This window comes from Neophocaena asiaeorientalis, unplaced genomic scaffold (assembly GCF_003031525.2).
Source record: "Neophocaena asiaeorientalis asiaeorientalis breed wild unplaced genomic scaffold, Neophocaena_asiaeorientalis_V1.1 scaffold319, whole genome shotgun sequence".
Taxonomy (NCBI): domain Eukaryota; kingdom Metazoa; phylum Chordata; class Mammalia; order Artiodactyla; family Phocoenidae; genus Neophocaena; species Neophocaena asiaeorientalis.
The window spans coordinates 1,014,367-1,039,635 of record NW_020174103.1 but is presented as its reverse complement, the minus strand read 5'-3'; the positions used below and the strand labels follow the sequence as shown (position 1 = coordinate 1,039,635).

At 39.7% G+C, this 25,269-nt stretch overlaps 1 protein-coding gene across 1 annotated transcript in view; it reads left to right on the top strand.

The window, feature by feature from the left end:
* The window catches only part of COL21A1 (collagen type XXI alpha 1 chain), a 122,524-nt gene that overhangs the window by 29,208 nt on the left and 68,047 nt on the right, over positions 1–25,269 (top strand). The window contains exons 9-11 of the mRNA XM_024754688.1: positions 5,541–5,603; positions 18,885–18,938; positions 19,030–19,083. Coding sequence (XP_024610456.1) covers positions 5,541–5,603; positions 18,885–18,938; positions 19,030–19,083 — 171 coding nt within the window. The remainder of the gene's footprint in view (positions 1–5,540; positions 5,604–18,884; positions 18,939–19,029; positions 19,084–25,269) is intronic.

The following is a 25,269-nucleotide window of genomic DNA, read 5'->3' as shown; positions in this document are numbered from 1 at the left end:
CAGGGACTCTAAGGGGCTGTCCACTTCCAGGTGTGGGGCACCTGATGCCTCTCATGTTTCCTGATTCATCATTAGTGATCCATTAGGCATCTTGAAGTGACACCAATTTTTATGCCTGTATGTTTCTATAGCAAATTTTTAGCACACCCTTTGTCTTATCTGGGAAAGCCTCTGATTTTCAGTATTTCCAAGTTTCATGTGTTCCTCATTTTCATTCTCTTTTCTTAGTCATCATCTAGCCCCACTGCCACCTACTACTTTAAGTGAAATTGCAGTTTTCCACAGATCTTCAAGTTGGCGTGCCTTCTTAATCTGCTTTCCATTTTCTTCAGAAAATCTGGCAGGAGGACAGGACACACACACACTCTTCCATCCTTTTAGGGCTCTTTCCCCTGGAGGTGGTTCCTTACCCACGTTGGAGACCTGCATGTGAAAAACAGAATCCCTAGCAACACCCTGAGTTGTTCTTCCTTTAGAGAATTTCTGCCCTGGGAAATTGATAGAGTTTTAATTAGTTCAACAGAATCAGAACTAAAACAGATGAATGGATTTTACTATAGATCCAACTGAGACGTATTGGCTGTTTTTGTGAGATGCTCTCTGGAAAGTTTTGCAGATTTCCATCAAGCAGACTTACCTGTGCAGGAGAATCTAGTCTTCCCATTAGCCAGAAATTGGGTTCTCGGAGCTGAGAGTTTGGTCATGAAACTGAAACAGAGGAGAAATTTGTGTGTGGATAGGTGGGTAAGTGCTTATTTTAAGATAAAGTCGGTCATCTGCTTCAAGTTCTCTCAATTTCCAACAAATATGACATGCCTATTGCAAAACCAGGTTAAATTAACTAAGGTATCCCATACTTGGACTTTTCATGGCATTATAACTCTTTAATATGCATAGAAAAATATATCTGTCATGGGGCTGTGAGCCCCTGTATGAGGCTGGCTTATTTATTCTGTGTCCTTAATGTCAAAGGGAGTGATTAAATTAATGACTCTCTGGGAATGATTTTTATATGCAAACACTTCACAATGAAGGTTAATACAAACTAAATTCTCCTTTGGAATTCCACTGTCTAGCACAGTGCTTAATAATAATATATTTTTTATTTAAAAAATTATGAAATCATTGAAGAAATAAGGTTCACCCCTCCTCCTGATTAACCTATATGGAATACCTTTGTTCTATGTGAAAGATCCAGGCAATCCCCAATTTACAAACAGCTCCCTTCCAAAAGACCTATCCATGCAAATGGCAGCTTCTTCTCCCACTTCATAGCTGGAGGAACATTTATGGGGACAAACTCCCCACATTTGATCTAATCTTAAATGTTAGATCTATGAGTGCAGAAGTGGAAAGAAAGCGTTTTTTTCCCTTTTTTTAGGAAGGAGCAATTTCTTAATAACTTATTTTCTCTGAAATACCATTCTTTCTACAACTATATTGATGCCCTTTGTTTCACTCTGATAATTCTTCTGATTAGAGACTCCTTTGGATTATCAAAGTAGCCTCTGTCTAAAATACAAAAGCCTTTGGAAAATTTCAGGAGCCACTGGGCATTCACATTTTTATGTTAATTTTCCCAAACTAAGTGGATTCCTTCTAGCTGAAGAGAATGTTTGAGTTTTGAGGGAGGGGAGAGGTTGGTTTTGGAGAAAGGAATAGGTCTTAGGTCAGATACTTTTGTGGAGGCCAGTAGTTAGTCTGAAGGCACAAGCATTTTGAGAAGAGAGCTTGAAAACATGGGATTTGGACCTAGGAGATATTTGTTTTAGGTGAGCAACTTAAAATATTAGCTTACTTTTGAAAGCATTACTGTTTCTCACTTTAATTATTCATATTTGCACACTTGCAAGGCCATGTGCAGGGATGTTTTAACTTAGTCCATGATGTTTCCATTCCTGTCAGCAACTCAGAAATCCTGTGGCACAAAATCAATTCATCATAAGTAAGAATTGCTTTTCAGCTGAATACTTATTTTTTTAAATTGCAAATGTTTCAACTAAATTAGAAGAAAGCAGATTGAGAATTTAGTCACAGTTATATAATTATAGGTCATATGTCTAATTTGATGTATTTGGAAAATTTTTTCCATGTTAAATTTGCTAGCTCTCCCTGGGTTGGGTTCTGATCAGTGTATGCATTTTGATGTGGGCAGAGAGAGCAGTGTTTAGGAGCATGGAGTCTGGAGCTGAATTGACTGAGTTCCCATCTCTACTGCTGCTTTGTGACCTTGGGCAAGTTACCTAACCTTCCTGGGTCTCAGTTTTCTTATATGTAAAATGGGAGCAGTAAAATTACCTGCTTCGTGGGGTTATCGTGAGGATTAAGTAATTTGATACATGTAAATCTCTTAGAGCAGTGCATAGCATATAATAAATAGTCAGTAAAAGTTGGTTTTATTACAGTAATAAAATTGAATTTTTATTCTAATTGGGCTTCTCTTCGAAAATCAGTTAGGGTTTTACTTTATTCTTCCAACAACAGCAAACCTACCCGAGTTTTTGCAAATAAACCAGTAGGACAATAGTCAAAATAACCAGTAAAACCTACTAGAAATAATAGAACCTGCAAAAGAGATTATTTTCCATCTTGGGGCTGTTGACCTGTGCCTTAAGAAGTCACACTGGATTTATCCTGTGGGTGATTTTTTTCCCTTGGAAACTTAGTTTTGATTCATTTAAAATATTATTGTTAAGTATATTTTGTACTTTTATGCAGCATAAAAACACAAATCCTGTTTCTTCTCATGCCAAAGTTTTATTTCAGCCTCATCATTGTAGAAGTTAAAGCCTCTCAGATCCTTTTGATGTCCTAGATTTTGCTGATAATTAATGTTCTGCAGGTAAAGAGGTCATTAACAGGAGATTGGATCTGATTGGAAATAGTCAGCAAATAGTTATTGAACTTCTACTTGGTACCCAGCATTGTCCAAAAAAGGAGAAAATGTTGACCATGTTTTCAAGGAGTCTCAATCCAAATGATAAATGAAGACCCATCAAGGGAAAATTTTGAGAAAACTCTTGTTATGAATAAATGATCAGTGATATGGGAGCTGCTGTAGCATTTCAGTAGAAAAAGACATCAGGAGAAAATGCAGTAACAAGGAAGGTGCAGTGATTGGAAATTTTGTTATATTAACTCAAATGGAAAAGGAAGAGTCTTCCCAGAAGTTAAAAAAAAGATCGAATCTGTTAAAAGGCAGTGAGGCCAATCTGAACATGGTTAAATAAAAATGGCAGGGAGGCCAGAGATTAGTGTGGAACCTCTCAAAATAAGAAGAAAAAAATCTAACACCCTAGGGGCTTCCCTGGTGGTGCAGTGGTTGAGAGTCCGCCTGCCGATGCAGGGGACACGGGTTTGTGCCCTGGTCTGGGAAGATCCCACATGCCGTGGAGCGGCTGGGCCCGTGAGCCATGGCCGCTGAGCCTGCGCATCCGGAGCCTGTGCTCCGCAACGGGAGAGGCCACAACAGTGAGAGGCCCGCGTACCGCAAAAAAAAAAAAAAAAAAAAATTCTAACACCCTAGAGAACAGGAATGCTGCTCCCTTAATGTCCAGCTGACACTGGGTGTCTTTGGATTAGAATTACAAATTGTACCTCTTCAGCAAGAAATTACACGTTCCTGTGTTATTTTTCTCCCTGGATTTACAGCTATTCTTTTTCGATCTCTTTTAAAAATGGCATTTCCCTTCTTCTCAGCCTTTCCACAAACTAAACCTCTTGGGCAATCGTAGGTGAAAAACCCATCCTTTCTTCATTGGTTCCTTGATAGAGTTCACACAGTTCTTTCCATTTTTCCTGTTATGTTTCAGGAACAAACCTCCCTCGCCAGTAGCCTGAAGTAGAATTTCAGATCAGCATATTTGGCTCTGTGCAAGTACCCTTAGCACTGGTGTTTAGTTAATGTATAATCACTGTGGTATGTGTGAATGATTTCTTGATGTAGATATGAAGCACTGAATTGAAATCAGTTGTCTGTCTGTAGTAGTTTACCAATACTGATGGCCGAGATGTGATGTTTTTAGGGGAGATACCGCATGTGGACCTCATGGACTCCATAATACATGGATATGATATTATTATTATTACTACAACTATTATTATTATTATTATTTTGGCTACACCCCTCAGCTTGTGGGATCTTAGTTCCCCGACCAGGGATCGAACCTGCACCCTCGGCAGTGAAAGCACAGAATCCTAATCACTGGACCACCAGGGAATTCCCTCATATTATTTTTTAATTTCTTAGAATTAAATTATAAAACATCCTCACTTCACAAAAAATGTTGCTTTCATCGCCTTTTTTCATGGGTGGTGACCATCTGATTGGTCAGTACTGACCGTTGGGCCTGGGCTCGTTGCTAGGCTGTATGGAATAATGTTCCTTGAAGGTCTCTGGTTTGTGAGGACAAAGGTCCGTTTTTAGGTGTGAAATGTACTCAGGGAATCTGGGGGTTGGGCAGAGTTCTTTGGCTTGGGCCTCACTTTCATGAAAATATTCAAATCTAGAAGTTTATCATTATGTTAAAATGAGATTATAAATATAGGCAGAGACACACTGACTGGACTGAAAGAAATAACTGTTGTGCAGCTGTAAACTTGAGTCCCACATGGAAGATCACATAGCCTATGGGCTGTTTTCTAAAAAAAATACTTTTTTTTAAGGTAGAAATTATTCTTGTTTTTTATTGAAGCATAGCTGATTTATAATTTTGTGTTAATTACTGCTATACAGCAAACTTATTCAATGGAACATATATATATATATATATATATATATATATATATATATACACACACACACACATATATATACACATTCTTATTCATAGTCTTTTCCATTATGGTTTATCACAGGATATTGAATACAGTTCCCTGTGCTATACAGTAGGACCTTGTCGTTTATCCATTCTATATCTAATAGTTTGCTCCTGCTAATTCCAAACTCCCAATCCATCCCTCCCCCACCCCCGTTCCCCTTGGCAACCACAAGTCTGTCCTCTATCTATATCTGTGAGTCTGTTCCTGTTTCATAGATAAGTTCATTGGTGTCATATTTTAGATTCCACCTGTAAGTGATATCATATTAAAAAATAATTATCAATTGAATTATTATATCATAGGTCATGGATATCTGTAGTGTAACATCTAGAATAGAATTAAATCTATAGATTTCTGCGTGAAATACTACTGTCGTTGAAACCATAGTTGTTCTGACATTGCACAGTTTGTTCAGAATTCTAAAAATGTCTCTTGCTATAAATACTGATGTTTTACATCGGTGAAAAGTACTTTCCTTGTTATACCTGTTGTGCTCACAGAATTAAATCCCTGAAAGTTTTACATAATAAAAAGCCTTTAATTTTTAAGGTAGATATGATAGCATTTTTCTAACCCTATTTTGGGATTTCCATCTTTGTTTGTTTGTTTTTCAATATACAAAAAGCTGCAAATAATGGAATTGGCTTTGAACCTTGATGGACTCTGGCTGAATCAGTGTGGTTGGTTGTTTTGGACTGAGAACTTTTTTTCCTCTCTAGGGTGACCCTGGACAACCTGGGAACCCTGGATACCCTGGACAACCTGGTCAAGATGGTAAGCCTGTGAGTACTGAAAGCTTAGTCATCTCCAGTACTGGGATTATAGGGTCAATGTAACATTGCACTGGGCGAAATTCAACAGGCAGGGAAGACTTTACTCAAGACTATTGTCATAGGGGAGAGAGGCTCAACTCTACACAGCTGAAACAGGGGGCGGGAGGCCTCCTGAGGGCTGGGTGAGCTGGGAGAAAAGTACTGGAGGACTTTAAGGGGAGATTGATCAATGGGAGGAGCAAATGGAGTTATTCCTGAGCATGGCAAACGTCTTCCTCAAGGTTAGAACATCTGTGTTTGCTACTTGGCACCTGTCCAAGTTAGGGTCATCTCCTCTGTTTCCTTAATGGGTTTTGGGCTGCTGTTTCCTTAATGGTTCCATTTCAAGGGGATGGCTCTCAGGTCCTGGGGAAAGACCTGGCTTGTAAAACTGGCAAGAAGCTTTTAAAAAGATTTACATCTCAAAGGGGCAGATAAAAAATTTACGGTTGATTTTCAGTTTTCTAAAGTAAATGCTGTAGGAAAAGGGAAATCAGGGGTGTAGACTTGGGAGGAAGGCTGCTAAAGTTTAGTCAAGCTGAGGGCCACATTAAGGCTAGCTTGGTCAATAGAAGTAGTGTTCTAGTCTCCTTTTAGGTATCTTCACAACTGCATACATCTTTGCTACATTAAAAAATTGCCCAGTGAGTTCTCAATATCAATGAATATATGGGCTCAGAACTCCTTTTATCCCCTTCGTGCCTTAAAGTTTTCAAGTTAAAGATCTTTCTAAAGGTGATGTTATTTTCCTCAGAATATATGCACTGGAGTATACTTATAAGCTGACTTAAACAAATATCCTCTAAGCTTCAAGAGAATTTTAGGGATATTTACGAATTAAGGAAACATAAAGCAAAACCACTTTAAAGCAACTTAGGCAAATTTTTACAGATAAGTCAGCATATTTGTCACAGTAAATAAACATGCGTTAATAGCTTTTGAATGTTAAATAATTGTCGCCAAAAAAACGTATCTCCTGGGAGACTTTATCACAAGATGTTAACTCTTTCCACGAAGCATGGGAAGGTTTATACTGTGCGTCAATAATTTTCAAGGCAAGAAAGAACCACAGGCCTCATGTTAAACCACCAACACCCCAACCATCAGGATAGAAGGGAGCTTGTTCAGTCCCTGAGAGAGGTTTGCTGACAAATTTAATAAAAAAATGCAGCCAACTTTCAAAGTGGCAGTGTGCTGGCACCTTTCACACCCATGTTGCATGGAAAAGGGATTAATATACAGGTGAGCGTCTCTGAGAGAGATGTCAAAGAAAGGAGTCTGAAGAGGTGACAAAGTGGTGGCCAGCTTGGAGCTGAAGCACTGCCAGGAGATGGGGGTGGTGCTGTTGAGCCGACTCAGTGGGATTCACTCCAAGTGTGATGCATCCATGAGGGGGCCTGCAGAAAGAAGTGACGTGGTCTGACTTACTATTTAGAAAGATAAATATGAATGTTCTGTGGACAGCAGATTATATGTGTCAGCTGAAAAAATGCACAGCCTAAAAGTTGAGAATTATGTTTTATTCGGCGGACTTTCTGAGGACTTCAAGCCTGGAAGGCAGTGTCTCAGAGAGCTCTGAGGGACTGCTCGGAAGAGGTGAGGGAGGGGCCAGGATATAGAGGGATTTTTGCAACAAAGGTCAGGGAGTCCAAACATCAAAAGATTACCGTTCATTAAAGAAAACCAGACATCTCAAGTTAAGGGATTTAGTGCTTTTCTTATGTATGGGAAGATGCAAGAGTCCAGGCTCATTGAAATCATTCCTTTGATATGCACCTCAGCTATCTGGGGCCAGTGTCCTGTGTTTTCTCATCCTGAGTCCCCTCAGGGTACATCATTGGGGGCGGCTGCAGTGGCTGAGGGCTTGATGGTGGGCATCCTGTTTCCATCCTGAGTTGCTTCAGGGATTACAGTCTGGGTGGTTGTAATGTGACGGCTTGATGGCTGCAATATCCTTTGTTTACTGACATGGCAGGTGGCATTTTTCATTCACATGGGGCAAGAGTGGGGGCAGGAGGCCATGGAGGAGGTTATTTCAACATTCTGAGTGAGAAGTAAGGGTGGCCTGGATTAGGGCTATGTGCTGGAAGAGAGAAGAAGTGGTCAGAGTCTGGAGTATTTTTTAATGTGAAGCTGAGAAGAATCCCTGTCAAGTTAGATGTGAGGGCATGAGAGAAATTGCCAAGGAAGCCTCAGAGGATCTTAGCTTGGGCAGCCGGGTGAATTGTGGTGCCATTTCCTGAGCTGGGCGACACTGGCAGAGATGTAAGTTTTGGGGGGAGACATCGAGAATGCATTTGTGGACCTGCTGAAGGTGTCTCCTAGGATATTAGAAACAGGAATCTTGAGTCGGGAATGTGTTGGAGAATGAAAACACACAGTTAGGACTCTGTAGCATGTGGATGTATCTAAGCCTGCCAGAGCCGATGAGATCATTCAGGGAGTAAGTACAGATAATGGGAGAAGAGAAGGGGGCAGGGAGTTGAGCTTAGGGCTCTGTTACAGAGAAAAATAGGAGGAGGATCCAGTTGAGGAAATTGGGAAAGAATAGTCAGTGAAGTAGGAGGACCACAGGGAGGGTGTGGAATCCCAGAAGCCAAGTGCAGAACGCATTTGAAGAAGGGAGCCATTCATTGTGTCACTGCTGCCATGAGGTTGATAAAAATGAGCTCTGTGCCTAGACCATTGGATTTGCTTGATAGAGGTCATTAGGGACCTTGATAAATGGGGTTTCAGGGAAAAGCAGGATTAAACAATGGGTTCAAGAGAGACAGATGGAGATAAAATGGTAACAGTGAACATAGATACTTCTGAGGGGTGTAATGGGGAACAGAGAACTGGAGCAGTAGCATGGGGAGGATGTGGGATAAAGGGGTTTTTGAAACAATAGGAGATGTTAGAACATGTTTATATGATGATGAAAATGAGGCAGAAGGGGAAAATTCGGTAATTTGGGAGATAAGGGATATTTACAGGAAGAAAATCCTTGGGTAGGTAAGAGGGCATTGGTTCCAGTCACAAGAGGAAAAGTGTGGCCTGGATAAGAGTCTAGGCAGTTAAAGCTTCAAATGGGGGTTAGAGGGCCAAGCCAAAAAGTACAGAAATTGCTAGGTGCAAGGATAAGAAGTTTATCATCAGACTGATTCTATTTGAGTTGAATGAAATGAATGGATTCCAAACCTAGCATCTCCCCCTTTTGCCTTTATCTTCAACTCCCGTTATGTGCCAACACTTGCCTTGTCGTTTCTCTTATAACCCCTCCCTTTCTTGCGATAACTGCAGGTGTCATGTGACCTTGGTGAATTCCCTCACTGCAACCCCTTCATCCCGCTGAAGATACTGCCCGAGGGCCTGGGGGAGTTCTGCCCTGATCATACTGAGGGGGATGGGTTTTATGAAGATGAGCCCTCTGCCTGGAGACCCCTTCCATGGGACATGCTCTCTCTGTTGCTGGCAGCTGCAGTGCTGTCTCAACTCCAAAGCAGAGACACCTCACATGTCGACTTGTCACCTGCTGGCCTCTTGTGATGACACGGAGCTCCCCTGACAGCATTGCCAAATTATTAGGCTTTTGTCTTTCTAGTGGTGCAAAGTCCTAGGCAATATTGAGAGGTGAGTGCCTTCCACAGGCTATCAGCTCTAGTTTGCCCTTTTTGCCATGAATGAAGTACTGGAAATTAGTTATAATTAGCTTGATACAATAATCATGGATATTATACTCTGTGACTCTCATTTAAGCTATAGTAGGTGACTCTCATTTAAGCTTATTGTCTCATCTCATTCAGTACATGTATATTTGTGTTTGTGTGTGTGTGTATGTATAGATATAGCTCTGTAGTATCTGACATTAGATGTTAGATGCTATTAGGTAATATCTGATGTTAGAGAAAGAAGAAACCTACTGTAGTAGACAGAATAAAGTCCACATCCTAACTCCAAACCCTGTGAATATGTATGGTACCTTACATGGCAAAAGGGACTTTGAGATGAAGACATTTTCTTGGTTAATCTGAGTGGCCCAGTGTCATCACAAGGGTTCTTATAAGAGGGAGGCAGGAGTATCAGTCAGAGAAGGAGATGTGGTGGGTGATGGAAGCAGAGATCAGAGGGAAGCAGCTGTGAGCCAAGGAATGCAGGCAGCATCTAGAAGCTGGGAAAGGGAAGGGACAGATTCTCCCCTGGAGCCTCTGGACGGAATTCAACCTCCCAGTGACACCAAGCATTTAGCTCCCTAAGACCCATTATGAACTTCTGACCTCCGGAAACATAAGTATGTGCTGTGTTAAGCCACTCTGTTTGGGGTAATTTGTTACATCAGCAGTGGGAAACTGATACACTACCCCAATACTGTTTACCTAAAGGGATGACTTTTTTCTTAAATATCTCCCTTTTCCCTTGTCTTTTTCCCTCTGCAGGAGATAAGAGGTTAGGTGACCAGGCAGGAAGAGAAAGTGAGCCTGGGAGCCAGAACAGCTGAGGGTCATTAGTGTGTGTCGAGGGCCAGCGCAGCGGGAGTGGGGCAGTGTGGGTGGGGCCTCTGGCTGGTGATTGAAGCCATCTGGCCAAGGAAACTTGGATGGAACAATTCTAAGGGAATTCTGCTTTGTTTGGATTTGGCTCTGTGCAACCCCCCTCAATCAGTAATTTGAATCTTTTTCACATAACCAGGCCAAGTCAACTGAAGCTTTAAATAGGAAATTATTCCACTCTGGAGAAATACTAATTTTCATAAGGAAAATGCCTTCAACCAAAATTAAAGAACTATTTTCAAATCCTTCCACTGCTTTCTAATTTCTCTATCAGTTAAATAGCTTCTCTCAGCACAGTATCTGAACATATTACTATTTTACTATTTTATCATTATCAAAAAAGAGGCAGAGGAAATATTTATATATCCTGTTGGGTACTTCAGAGTAGTACAGCTATGAAAGGCACTGCACTGCTATGACATTGATTTTTTTTTTTAAAGAAGGCCATTTATGGAAACATAACAGGACTATTTTATGATTTTATAGAAGTTTGTATTTTTATGGTGCTCATTTCCATCTCTTTTCTGTCGTCATTAATTACTATTCATGAAGGGAAGTACTTCCCTGAACCCAAAGCCCCAGCTAGTTGTTGGAGAGATCTGGGGTTGTTTTGCCTTCTTCTTTGCCTTTGAAAGTTGGTTTGCTTTTATGGGCCTCAGTCTTTTCATCTGGAAAATAAGAAGGTTCTCTCCAATGCTGATTTTCTAAGATTTCAGTAAAGTCATATTTGCTAAGAGAGAAAGGTGGGCTAGACCAAGCTTCAGCATTTTGGAGATGATTTTCCATATTGGCCTTAAGAACTGACTCAGGAAGCCTGACCATGCACTACTTCCAATAGACAAGAGTGCACTGGTCAACAGGTCAACCTCAGTGATGCAGTGCCCCTCTCCATCCCCACACCCATCAACGTGCCCCTGGATGGTCCAGAGATGCCAGAAGGGGCCCGCTTTCTCTGGGGGATTAAACCTTGTAGAAGTGGTAGTCAGCACAGGTGGGGGGAATTTCAAAGTTACAGGGCCTTCTCAAACCACACATAGAGGGGTGGGGCACATACTCAAGATGAAGGTGTAAGGTAGGTGGGAGGAAGGAGGGGCCTCCTAGAGCCTTCAGGCCCTTGTGACCACTTGACTTTGGTTTCAGTTGGAGTGAACTCAGGAGCCATGGGAGGGTCTTGAATAAAGCTGTAATGTGACATAACTTATTTGTAAAAGAAATGACTCTGACTTCTGAGTTGAAAATAGATGTTAGGGCGATGAGGGCAAAAACAGGGAGATGAGGACAGGAGACTCTTGAAATAATCCAGGAATGAGATGAGGGCGACTGGCGTCAGGATGGTAGGAGCGAGGGGAAGGGAATTGCCTACACTCTAGAGATATTTTGAAGTTAGAGCCCCCAGGATTTACTGAGGTATCAGATGTGAGTTTGCAAGAGAGCAGTCAAGGGTGACTCCAATGAGATGTGGTAGAGAAAATCGGGGAAGGGGAGTCAGGAGTTTGCCTTTGGGTAGATCAGATTTTTATGTTAGACGTTCAAGTAGAAATTGTAAGTGGGTGATTGAGGATAGAAGTCTGGCATTCAGAGGGAGTTCTCTTTGTGAACTGTCCTTTCTTGTATTTTGCATCTCAATTAATGCACTTCTTATACATGAAGATAATGAATCCTTTGCTATAGATGTTGTCAATAGTTCTTCTCTTTATTTGGTTTTAATTTTTAGAAAAGTAAAATTCCCCCACAATTAAATATTTTCTCTTGCTGTTTCTTCCAGTGTTCTTTTTTTGAGCATTCGATACTCTATGTTCATTGATTTAATATGACTTTCAAGAATTTTTGATTCTTGATTTCATTTTGGGAATTTATTTTGGCATTTGGGGTGACATGACGATCCAAAAAGCTCTGGTCAACTTGGAGGATGGCCATTCTAACAAACTGAAATTCAACCAGAATATCTGCCTGTGAGACGGTATTTAAATTTAACCTTGTCGAAAGAGGAATTAACATATGTAATGTGTGGCCTCAAAGGCTGATGCAGTTTTTGGTCTTGTTAGTAATATGTGATGTATGTATTATGGAAGACTACAATCCTGCTTTTGGAGTGTTGGATTTGGTTTGGGATACTACGCTTTAGGAGTACGTAGGATCTGGAATTCATTCTGAAGAAGAGAGTAAACTCAGAAGACAGCCGGCGGGGGGTGGGGGGGGCAGTTACTGAGCTTCAGGTGTTATCCCAGCAAAGATGCTCTTCTCAAATCCTAAAATCCTCCAGAATGGTGGTAGAGAGAAGGAGGAAAGGGAGGAGAACTAGGCTTGTAGAGTAAGTTTGTTGGGGGGTGGATAATTGGTAATAGAACAATAGGACCCAGCAGACAAGATTTTTATGCTTTCCTCTTTCCCGACTCTGAACTGAATATGGTACCAACTGTGGACTCAGTCTTTTAAGAGCTGTGGGGGTTTGGGGTCCAAGTGCCATGAAGATGAAGGACCTGGAAAATGAGATACATTAGGATACAGGCCAAAGAAATGGCTATGATGTAGCTTGGAAAAAAGAATAACACGAAGCAGCCTCATTATGAAGTATATGAAACATCCTTCTAGAGAGAACAGTTTCCACCTGAACTCACTTCCCTTCAGTCTTGGTTCCTTACCAAAAATGCTTATGGTCTCCCTGTCTCCCGCTGCCATTAAACAACCCCCACCCCACACACACCTATGAACGTCTCACTGATAGATTAAAATGTGGACCATTGGGCTTCCCTGGTGGCGCAGTGGTTGAGAGTCCGCCTGCCGATGCAGGGGACACGGGTTCGTGCCCCGGTCCGGGAAGATCCCACATGCCGCGGAGCAGCTGGGCCCGTGAGCCATGGCCGCTGAGCCTGCACGTCTGGAGCCTGTGCTCCGCAACGGGAGAGGCCACAGCGGTGAGAGGCCCGCGTACCGCAAAAAAAAAAAAAAAATGTGGACCATTTGTGTCAAATGAAGTATCCACTGCTTTGGCAGTTTATCTTCCTTTTCTCTAATAAAACGTTATTTAAAACTCATCTCTTCTATAAAGTTTTCCTAGACAAAGCTTAGTGGATTAGCTACTTCATTTTTCTTCAACACACCCCTTATGTAAATCTCATATATGGATCTTTCCATGTTTATGTCATGCGTCTCTTAAATAGATTATTTTATATAGGCAGTATAAACAATAATAATAATATGTGCATAATCATTACATGTATATGAATGCTATCTGTATATTTAATTAAATTATTCAAGGAATTGTTTGGTGGCACACCTAGCACTTGTGATTTTAAAGGTCAGTTCATGCTGACATTGTGTCTTCTTTTGATTGTAATCTTTATGAATGCAGGGCTGTTTCTACTATTATTTTTAGAGTCCTAGGTACTGGTGACTGGTTGGACTCAATATTTATATATTTGCTTATTTATTTATTCTTTCATTCATCCACTCACATTCTAGATATTTGTTGGGTGTTCTTCTAGGCTAAGGGAATATAGCAGTGAAGAAAACAGAAAAAAATATCCTTTTGAATATCACATTCCACTGGGGAGAGAGAGGTAATAAATTCATAATTATAAAATAATAAATACGTAAATAATATCAGATGGTGGGAAGTACTATGAAAAAAGATAGGACAGCAAGAGAGGGAATGAGGTTTAGCTATTGGTCATCGTCCTTTAAACATAAAGCATAACTATAGAGATTTAGGGTGGGAAATAAGAATTACTAAGAAGGTATCAGTTAACTTAAAAAGCTGTGCATTCTCCTTTTGAAATAAGCTTAGTATAACTTTAAGTGTTGCCTCACTCAGGGAATGGGGCACTTTAGCTAAGTTTAATTGCATCTGTGAATCTGAGAACAGAACTGTATCTGCAGAGATTATTTGTCAAAGGCAGGCAGTGTTTTCCTTTCATGTGCAAAGCTCAAGTCTGATTGTGTGAGCCCCTGATTGAGTGGCTTGGATAGAGATCAAAGTCCTTCATCAGACCCACAATGCTGTGTGCATAGCCTCCATCCTCCCATTTTGGTCCTCTTTTGCAGGCTGCTTCCTCATGCTCTCTCTCTTCTTTCTTCTCCGTGGATGTGTCTCATCCCGTCACACCGCAGGACACGTTGAAGGGCTCCCTCTGCTGCACTGTGCTTCCTTGACTGTTCCTTTGAGCCTGTGTCTTCCGGAAGCTTCCCCTGACTGCTACCCTTTGACCCTTATGGCATCACAGTTCTTTCTTAGATCTCAGCGCAGGTGAAATTTTACAGATATTCATGTGATCTGTTACTCAAATAATTTGAGCAATCAGTTAAAGCCTATAAACTCCTTGACTCATAGTTGGCTTAGGTGACAAAAAAACTAGTTTCTGTAGTAGATATACCTGGAAAGACAGATTTATGAATATTCTTAGAATTTAGTTGTGTAGAGTTATAAACTCTGCCAGTGCCTAGAGGAATCCACAGTGCACATTAAAAGTATACACTTAATTTTGGTTACCTAGTTACCCTGGCTGGGTACATAAGAGACTCTGTTGGAACTCTGGGAAACATTGAAGAAAATTATGTAATAGTATAAAATTTAAATCACCTTCTTATATTTTAAAAAGGAGAGTGACATCCAAAGAGATTTCTCTAGATTTCATTCTCTTTTTTAAGTTTAGAATATTTAAAGGAAATCAATGACTCTATCCTCACTACTGAAACAAATCTGTACATTTAGATTGGCAGAATATTTTATGGTATGGTTAGAACTGGGCTCAGAAGAGACTGTGACCCTTGCACATTTGATGATTTTATTTTCTTAATTTCCTTTTCAAAGCTATACATCTTTCCTGGAGCATCGGAACTCTGAATCATGGAAGAAAGTAAATTGATTCTGTATTCTTCAACCCTACAATTTGGCAGCGAGAATATTTTTTTCCTAAAAATGACTCATTTACAAAGAGACTTTGTGTGAACATGGAAAAGACTTACATACTCTCAGAAATCTTGCAGTTGGGGGTAGGGTGGGTATCTGGGCCTGCTAATAATTGCGAAATGGCAAAATTAATGTTGAACAGGATTAGTTGGTCAATGATCATGTGAAAGTTACAGTTCTACAAGAAAAGACAGACACTTTTATATTCAGAAAAAGAAAAACTCAGTAAGCTATGTAAAAAGCTTATCATTTTTCCTGTTTTAGGGCATTTTTCTTGTTTTAATGTACCCTGCTATGAGTCAACCAATGTTTTATTTTTTGCTCCTCTCGGAAAGTGTTCTGTGTTGTAATATTCCTGCCCGTTAACCTTTATTTTCCTGATTTTTAGTCCAAAATTTGTTGTTCTGAATTTCATCCAATTTCTTCTGGTGATTTGCCCTGGGATCTCCCAGCTTGAATGTGGTTTTGGTTTTTCTTTATTTTGTTGCTAATCACGCTTCCTCTAGCTTCTAAAATAATCATTGAATATCTTGATACAACTAAGTTTTCAAGAATGCATCTCATTGTACGTTAAGAAAACAACAACAAGCTGGTTCTTATAGTGTGGGAAGCATTGATTATTCCTGTATTGCAGTTCTTCTAAAGACAAAGCAAACAGGGCCATTAAAAAATACACAGAGACCTTGTTCACACGTTCAGCAGTAGATCTGTATGCATTCTGAAGAAAGGTTGTCATGATGTGATGCCCAGCCATGCCATTTTTCATGCTCTAACGGTGGCCATTAAGACTACAAAATAACATTCTGCAGAAGTGTTCTCATGGCTTTGCACAATAGTCACTGAGTCTGAAGACAAGAAAGAAGCTCACCTTTACTGAATTCCTTATGCCTGCAAGACTTTTTCACCTGTGAGTCCATTTGTTTCTTTTCAGAAGCAAAGTGGGTATTATTATCCTAGTTTATGGTGAGAAACTGAGGCTTAGCTAGGCAAAATGACTTAGCCGAAGTCCCACAGAAAGTCAAGGGAGGAGGAAAAATTCAGCCCCAGGTCTCTTCCAATTTCAAACTTCATTGCCTTTCCACTTCACTGTGCTGCCTCCCAGGATTTGGGGATGTGATGAGTCTGCCTGAGGTCACATTATAAGTCAGAGGTGAGCTGGGAACATTGTTTGGGGCATCTCCACATTGCTTTAATCCATTAAAATATGATGTGCCCTCTCTAACAAATGCAATACGTTCACTTATTTCTTCTTCGAAGGGTAGGCTCAGCAGCCGTGGCTCACGGGCCCAGCTGCTCCGCGGCATGTGGGATCCTCCCGGACCGGGGCACGAACCCGTGTCCCCTGCATCGGCAGGCGGACTCTCAACCACTGCGCCACCAGGGAAGCCTGGTATGGCAGCTTTTGATCTTCTACAAAAGATTAACTTTCAGAAAAGAAAAGTAATAAAGCAGATATGACATTTGGCTTAACTTTTGAAAAAAATGTGAAAGAAAATAATTCATTAAATGTGAACTTTGCTGATGACCAACCATTTTGATACATAGTAACTTTCTTTTGAGGAATTTTATGAACATTCCTTTCCTCTGGGTCTTCAGAATTCTAACCAACTTAAAACCAGTCTGGCAAATGGACTCCCTTGAATCCGATGAATTGTTCTAGAATCCTAAGATTGGATGCACCATGATGCATTTTCTGATAAGAAGGTATTTCCACCTGCTCTGTCAACTTACTAGTTATGCAACTTTTGGCAAGTTCTCAGTTTCCTCATCTGCAAATGGGGATAATGTAGAACCTACATTAAAGGGTGGCTATGAGGATTAAGTGAATTAACATATATGAAATACATAGTCTGGAACATGATAAATACTATATAAATCATTGTTACTATTATTTATTCCAGTTACAGTAGCATGTTTCAAGTCATGTCAGACTATCCAGAGGGGGCACATGGGTTTTGAAGGATCTAAAGAACATCCTAGGAGGTGGCATTTATAAGTAACCTGGTTCTGTGTAGACATCTGCTAGCAGTGACAGCTGAAATACAATTCTAGGCCCATCTGATTCCAGAGTGAAGGAGATTCAGTGATAACTAGACTGACAGAGGTACCAGGCTGAACAAACTGTGTAGCTTGACTTTCTTCTTTCTCCTCACTGATCTTGAGAACGTGAGCCATGCAGTATTACTAACAGTTTCAATTTGCCACCGGAAGCAGCTCAAGCAAACGTGATTCCTTGGGGAAAGAGAGTTTTTTCACACTTGCGTGCAGCATGGATGACTTGGAAGTGAATTCTTCCAACGTTTGATTAACAGAATATTTAGCAGATGCTCTGTTCAATGCTTGAGATATAGAAATAAATGATACCTGGTCCCTAATCTCAAGAGAGCATAATCCAGTGACACAGAGACAGTGCCAGCCCAGAGAGCAGGTGATGAGTTTGAAAATTGCAGGTTGTTTTTGTATGGAGTATGGAGGTTGGTTATGAGACTTGTTCACAGTGAAGGAAAATGTTTAAGGATGGGGCCACTGGACTCGAGAAATATTTGAGTTTGAGGAGTACAGGAGAAAACATAATTATGTGAACAACTGAATGGGGAAAGGCTGATGGTTGGTTATGGAAATTATATAGTCATCCTCATTCTGGGAGTAGCTGAGAGCATTTTATAAAATGAGAACTTCAAGTGCATATAAAAGGAGAAAAACAATAATCTAAGACTGATCTTTCTGGGACAACCATTAGTATTGCTATTATTGTTAGTATAGCTAGCAAAGAATAGTAAGAGGAATATTTGAAAATGGGACTGGAAAAGCAGGGAATTCTGATGTTTCTGAAATTACAGCTAAAAATGTACTGACAAGTGAGTGGGTGAATACAAAGATCCATGTAGACATCCATGAATAGCCACATGGAAATGAAGGTTTTAGATTCAAGAATGAAGATGTTATTGGAAACATTAATGAGATTTGTGTAAGTAACTCTTGACAACAGAATACTGTACCGAAACGTAAGATCCGAGGAAGATGGGATGTGAATAAGAGAAGTAAATGTTTGCAGGTGCCAAGTGGTCCAAGTCAACCCGACATTGACCTTGGTAAACCTAGATAAATGTTGAGGGACTGCAAGCTTGTTTTGGAGTTTAGTTGCCGTGTGCTGAGTGAAGATTGAACACTTTGCCTCTGTCTGAAAAAGTTGTGCTGTTTTACCAAAGCTCCAGATTCTGGAGGGATGTGTAGGAAGAAGTGGAGATGAAAGTGACCTCAGCAGATGGCTCAGCCTTGGAAGGTGTGGGGACATGTCACAGCCATGTTCGGGGGGTAAACTTTCTAAAATGGGCAAACCAAAGGCTGTTATAGACTTACCTTGAAGAATAATATTCATCCAGGTGTAGTTTATTCCAGAGGTTAACTCAGATGGCCATAATCAGGTAGTTTAAAAATGTATTACATTTGTTTAATCCTCCAATCCTAGATGTTTTTCTTTTGAATACATTGAATATGTTTCTAATGTGCAGAACATTTCTCCAGCAACTGTGAACATTGTCTCTCTATTTCCCTCCCAGAGCCTTCCTTTTAATCAAAGCATTTCTGGATAATTTTATTGAGTTAGAGATATTTCAGACCTTTTTTCCTAAAGACTGAAGGATGTGAATTCCTTATTAAGCATTTTGCCACTTTGTTATTTTGGTTTCTTAAACAGCCATGAAGTGAAGTTATAAGGTGTGAGAAATGTGAGAAGGAATGAATTCTGAAATGGAGGGCTGCTCTGTGTAAATATGATGAAATATTAATTACTTCTTGTTTCCTCTTCTTCAGGGATATCAGGGAATGGCAGGATCACCAGGTGTTCCAGGATCCCCAGGAATACAAGTATGTGATCTGTATATACATATTTTAGAAATACCATTTCTAGTGAACCAAAACACATAACTAACAGAATTTTATTTTGTGGTTAATTTAGGGAGCACGAGGGCTACCAGGTTATAAAGGAGAACTGGGGAGAGATGGAGAAAAGGTAAATATGTACAAGCAAAGGTGTGTTCAGTTGTTTTAGTCACTCAAAGACAAAGGATGCAATCTGTGATGACTCCCATTCAATAATGTTCGTCTTGGTGAATTCCAAGATGTCAGCTCAGAAATGTGTCAGTGGCCGTTGGCTGATCAAGCTCACAGGAGGCTTTTATCACTAGATCAAAGTGGTTATCACTAGATGACCACTGTCAGATGGCACAGGTATTGGCATTGCCCTGGTACCATGTTCCTTCTCTGTGATTAAGCTCTGTAAGGAGCTACCTTCTTAGAGGGAAGAGCGTCATGTGAATGGAATGTGTTCCCGTGTTAGCTGCAGACAGCCATATGTCCATCTCCACAGCAGAAATCTATCTTAGCCTTACTGGACTTCTCTCTCTTGTAAGGATTCAGTGGGTACAGACAACATTTGTCTGATTTCCTTTTTTTACAGCTCTGAGATTTGCCATGTTCTTTAAATATGTTCAATATTTTAGTACCTCCCCAGGGATCTAGTCCTGCATCCAGGTAGCTGGTCCACATCCAAGATGCCCATTGGAATTTGCTCGAATCCCCACGATGATTTGTTAGCTTAATTCCTAAAGCACAGTCTTATTTCTACGTTCTTTGAAGGCCTTCTGTTTGCTCTTGATAAAAACCTGAACTAATTTTCTAGCTCCAATTCTTGCAAAATGATTGCCTTTTAAAAATAGTGTGCACAGCATTCACACTTGAGAAACACTGATCTGGGCTCTGTCTATTTTATGCTTTTATGGTTGCTTATGCTGGTTATAGAAAATTGTAGCTGCTCAAGTACCATCTCTGGATGGAGCCCTGGAAGGTCTCATGATGGGTCTACTGCTTTCAAACTGTTTGATCTTGGCACGTGACTTGATGTCTTTGAATCTTATTTTCTACATTGACTCAGTGGGGATTTCTTTATAGATTTGTTGTAAGGATTAAATGCGATAATATATGAAAAATACTTAGTGTGGTCCCTGGAACAGGATTTTCCTTAAATAATTGCCTGTTGTTTTGTTGTTCTGTTTTGCTTATCAAGGAGCGAGGTTGTGGTTGGGATGTCACATGGGGTGGGCTGGCATGTGTCATGGGCAAGAAATGTTAGAGCAAACAGAAGGGTTAGTGTCTGGAAAAGAAACAGAGAAGATGGAATAGGTCAGGACAGCTCTATAATGTGGGGAGAGCCAGGCAAGGCAGAATAACAGCAATAATTGATAGAACTCTGGAGGAAGTGGTACAAAATCCTCTTTTCTCCTCAATGGCCCTGGGCCTCTATGAATCTTTTTAGCCACTGGCAATCTCTGCCTATTTAAAATGATGGAGGTGCATCTTAAGAGGTGCTGGAGAGCAGGCCAGGCCCACAGGAATGGAGATGTCTTATATTTGTATGTTCTGGAGGTATCATGAGAGACCTCCAACCTCCTCTAGGAGAATGGGGGATTCCACTAGGAAGGTGTGGATACCTGTTCCTAGGAGACCACATACTAGGCACCTCACCCACATTCAGTCTACAAGACTGTTGCTGTTTCTTTAACATTCTCACAAGTAGCCTGATTTGGGGATGTGGGGAATATATAAAAGTATGCATGTATGAATAAGTGTATTTAGGAATGGATGGATGAATACATTTATTTGTTTTTGTGTTGACTTGGGTTTTAGAGACCCAAAATAAAAAGGAGGCTTTTTATTCATTTATCTTAAAAGAATTGGAGTAAAATCTATTACATATAGGATGGATAAACAACAAGGTCCTACTGAATAGCACAGGGAACTATATTCAATATCCTGTGATAAACCAAACTGAAAAGAATATGAAAAAGAAGTGTATATATATAAAATCACTTTGACATACACCAGAAACTAACACAACATTGTAAATCAACTATACTTCAATAAAACAAAAAATTTTTAAAAAGAACAATACTTCTATTAGTCACATCTTAAGGTAACTGCTCTATTGCTTTGGGTCATTGCACTGTGTTTAAAATAGAAGTGGATGACTTTTAAAAAGCCACACATTCTATTAAAGAAGATAAGGTGAATAAGATGTATGTTTATGTAAAGTTCTTTGTTTTCAGACCAGTAGTGATTTCAGTCAGTGTCGCTTTCTGAAGTTCATTGTTTGGGTGTCAGCTCTGATTGACACAGTCATTGTGGGCCTAAAATCACCACATGCTGCCTCTAAATTCCCTCCTTACATTCCTTCTGGCTGCAGGGATTTCTTTATTTAGAGATACAATAATTTAGTGAGTTAGTTAAAGGCGTTTCCTTGGGTGTTCCTCTAGAATACAATTTGTTAATTTTCAGAAATGGGAAGGTTGAAAACATACCCTGGAGATGGCCTTGACTTGTGATTGCTCAGGGCATTTTTTCCAGGCATAACCCATGGCCTTTAGGGGATTGTTCCACACCATAATGTTCTCTGTTAGGATATTTTCCCAGAATAATTTCCATTTTGTGGATTTCCACTGAAACTCCCATAGGAGTTTCCACTTAAGATAATTAAAATTATATTCACTTTCTTGCTGACTGTAACCTTTGTTCCTCACATATCAGAAAATAGAATGTGTATAGATTTTGCATGGGTTTTTTTTCTCCTGAATTTACAAAATTAAAAGGACCCTTTATCCACCAAATTGTCTTCAATTGGTAACTCATTTTATAACATGCTTTAAACATATTCCTTGGACTCTAAGAAATACTTTAAGTACTTCAAAGAACTTCCTCAGCTTTAAGGAAACCTAATATATTTAAATCGTGTGGAGAAATATATTTTGTTAAAACTTACATTAAGCTGGGTTGGTTTTTATGGGTTTTCTAATTGAGTATTTCTAATTGGTTATATGGGTTTTGTAATTGAGTATGAAACTTTCTATGGCAATGCAATTCTGGAGACACAGGAAGTATTAATTTTTTTAATCTAGCCAGATTTGTACCAACTCATCACTTGGTTTCTCTGGGTTTAAGAAATAAAATATATTAATTCTATCTAAGGTATCCTTATGCAACCAATTATACATTTTGTTTAGTTTCTTCATTAGAGTGTTAAACATTTGAATTGTCCTTTCAAGATCTCACTGTCCCATTGCTCTCAGCATCCAGAACAGAGTATCATGTAATGAGCGAGCCTTTCTTACATGAATAAATCCCATTATCTGCACTTTGAAAGGCAAAAGATGAAGTGATGTTATAGCGATATCTATTACATAGTTGGTCATAATCAAGGAACTCCAATATATATGCTGAGAGAACAGTAATAAACGACCAAGCTGAAAAGTGTTATTAGGGAATAATATGTAAAAAATTTAACATGCTAGTGGCTTTATTTCTTGCGGAGTTCCTGAAGACAAAAAAAATAAAACAAAGCCAGTAATGACATAAGAGGGAGAAATAGAACTAACTTAGGAAAGTGGCCATCTTTCTCTTATTTCTCGAATAGAGAGAGTAATCTACCCGTGTATCTTTCTGATAGCACCATGACCCAAACACGGGGTTATGTGTGTGTGTTTTGCAGGAGGGGGAGGCTTAATGCAGTCACAGGTTCCAGGCTGTGGTCTGATTTCAGACTGCTTAACCTTCCTAGTCATACTTCTTAATCTCTTTAAACCTGGTTTCCCAAATCTAGAAAGTGGGACTATAAGTATTTCTTCATAGCCTTGCTGTAAAGTCTAAATAAAATCATGCATGTACCTGGCCAAAATTAAACACTGTAAGTTAGTGATGATGATGATGATGATGATGGCGATTTGTAAATGTTTCTGAAAATATCTTTCGTTTATCCCTTATTGTTTCTCACAGTGTTGAAGTGCCCCTTATGAAGCAATCAGACAGGAATTCCCTAAACCTCTTCCCACCCCACTTACCCTCTTTGCTGCGTGTGTACCTATATTCTACCCTCTCTTCTGTTAATATGGATGAACTGTCCATGTATAATGTCCAGCCCTCCTCTGTGCTCTGGGTCTCATCCTTCTCCATTACTTTGTGTTATTCGTTAGCCCCTCTCTTCTGTGTCACTAGTTTTTTCTTTCTTTTTTATTTTATTCCTGTCCTAAAGATGCAGATGTAGAGAATGGACTTGAGGACACGGGGAGGGGGAAGGGGAAGCTGGGAAGAAGTGAGAGAGTGGCATGGACATATATATTAGATAGCTAGTGGGAAGCATCCACATAGAACAGGGAGATCAGCTCGGTGCTTTGTGACCACCTAGAGGGGTGGGGTAGGGAGGGCAGGAGGGAGACACAAGAGGGAGGAGATATGGGGATATATGTATATGTATAGCTGATTCACTTTGTTATACAGCAGAAACTAACACACCATTGTAAAGCAATTATACTCCAATAAAGATGTTAAAAAATTTATTGAAACAGAGTTGATTTACAATGTTGTGTTAATTTTTGCTGTACAGCAAAGTGACTCAGTTATACATACACACACACACACATACATATATATATACACACATACAGTCTTTCTCATATTCTTTTCCATTATGATTTATCACAAGGTATTCAATATAGTTCCCTATGCTCCACAGTAGGACCTTGCTGTTTATCCATTCTCTGTATAATAGTTTGCATCTGCTAATCCCAAACTCCCAACCCCTTCCTGCCCCACGCCCCTTGGCAACCACAAGTCTGTTCTCTATGTCTGTGAGTCTGTTTCTGTTTCACAGATAAGTTCATTTGTGTCATATTTTAGATTCCATGTATAAGTGATATCATACGATATCTGTCTTTCTCTTTCTTACTTCACTTAGTATGATCATCTCTAGTGTTGCTACAAATGGCATTATCTCATTCTTTTTTATGGCTAAGTAGTATTCCATTGTATATGTACCACATCTTCCTCTCCTCCCTTGAGTTTTTTATTGTAATATTATTAAATATAAATGTATATGAGTTTAAATGTATGTGTCAAATATATATACATATTTGTGATAAGCATAGCAATAATTGATATATTGGTATAATTAATGGTATAATTCACATAATAAATAATAAAATATTATTAAATACATATCTACACACTCTTTTTTTCTAATAAATATTTTGTTTCATCTGAATCTGGAGAAATTGTGAAATTGTTACAAGCAGGGATTTTTCAGAAAACTTTCCCTCCTTCCCACATTTTCCTTCTTTCCTACCTCCTTTCCTCAGAGGCTTTTCTTCCAAAGCAGCAGGGCCTCTCAAAATGTTTTCTAAGTCAGGCTTGGTTGAGCATCCCTCTGTCTGTCCATGTGGTGCTGACCTGTGTGTGCTCAGGTCTTCACTACTTCTGTGGATGTTTTTGCAAAGTTTTGATTGTTTTCTGATCTTTCAGCCTCTTTTCTTTTAGGGTCCTATAATGGATTCAACATCTCAGTTTATGATGATGAACCATTCATTCTATGTCCTGCCTTATTTCTTGGCTGCTCTGCTGCTTTCTGTCCTGTTTCCTTTTTCTCTACTGGCATCATTGGGAAACTTACAACTTTTATTGAATTTTTACAGGATGCTTCATCTTGGTTCTAAACTCTTATTTCTCATCTTCATTTTGGGTGTGCTCTGTTTTATGGTCATTGATAAACTGTGGCAGGGACTGTATATTAGGAGCTTAGGAATCTACTTTTTTCCTAGACCTGAGTAGTCCAATGGTGATGCCCAAACCCAAGGGGTTAGAGAGGGAACATTTTAGTAGATTTAAACACTTCCCAGGAAATCATTATTTGTCCTGGTCCTGTGTGACACTTAGTGGTTTTTAAATGAGAAGAGAAGGAACAGGAAGATGTGTAAGGCTTTTGACATGTTGGGTGCTGAAGGTGTTTCCTGTTGTGTGTACGTTTTTCTGTTTTATTTTAGACATGTCTTGTGTGGATATTATCCACATGCATTGCCTATCACATGCCATCCTCGCAAAAAGTCCTATGAGGTTAGTAGAGTAAGTCATGCTCTGCCCGTTTTACATTAATTGTAAAGTAAATGAACCCTATTGTACAGTTTCGAAACTGAGAAATGAGGAACTTCAGTCATCTGTCTGAAGTTACTCAAGGATCAGGGGTTGAAATAAAATGTCTGGATCTCAGTCTGGCTTTCTTTTCCTTTCTTTTCACCATATTTTTCTGCTTTGGCCAGAATTGTTTTTAATAGTGTGATTTCTTCCTCTTTTGCTCTATGCCTGCACCATGAGAAGGCCC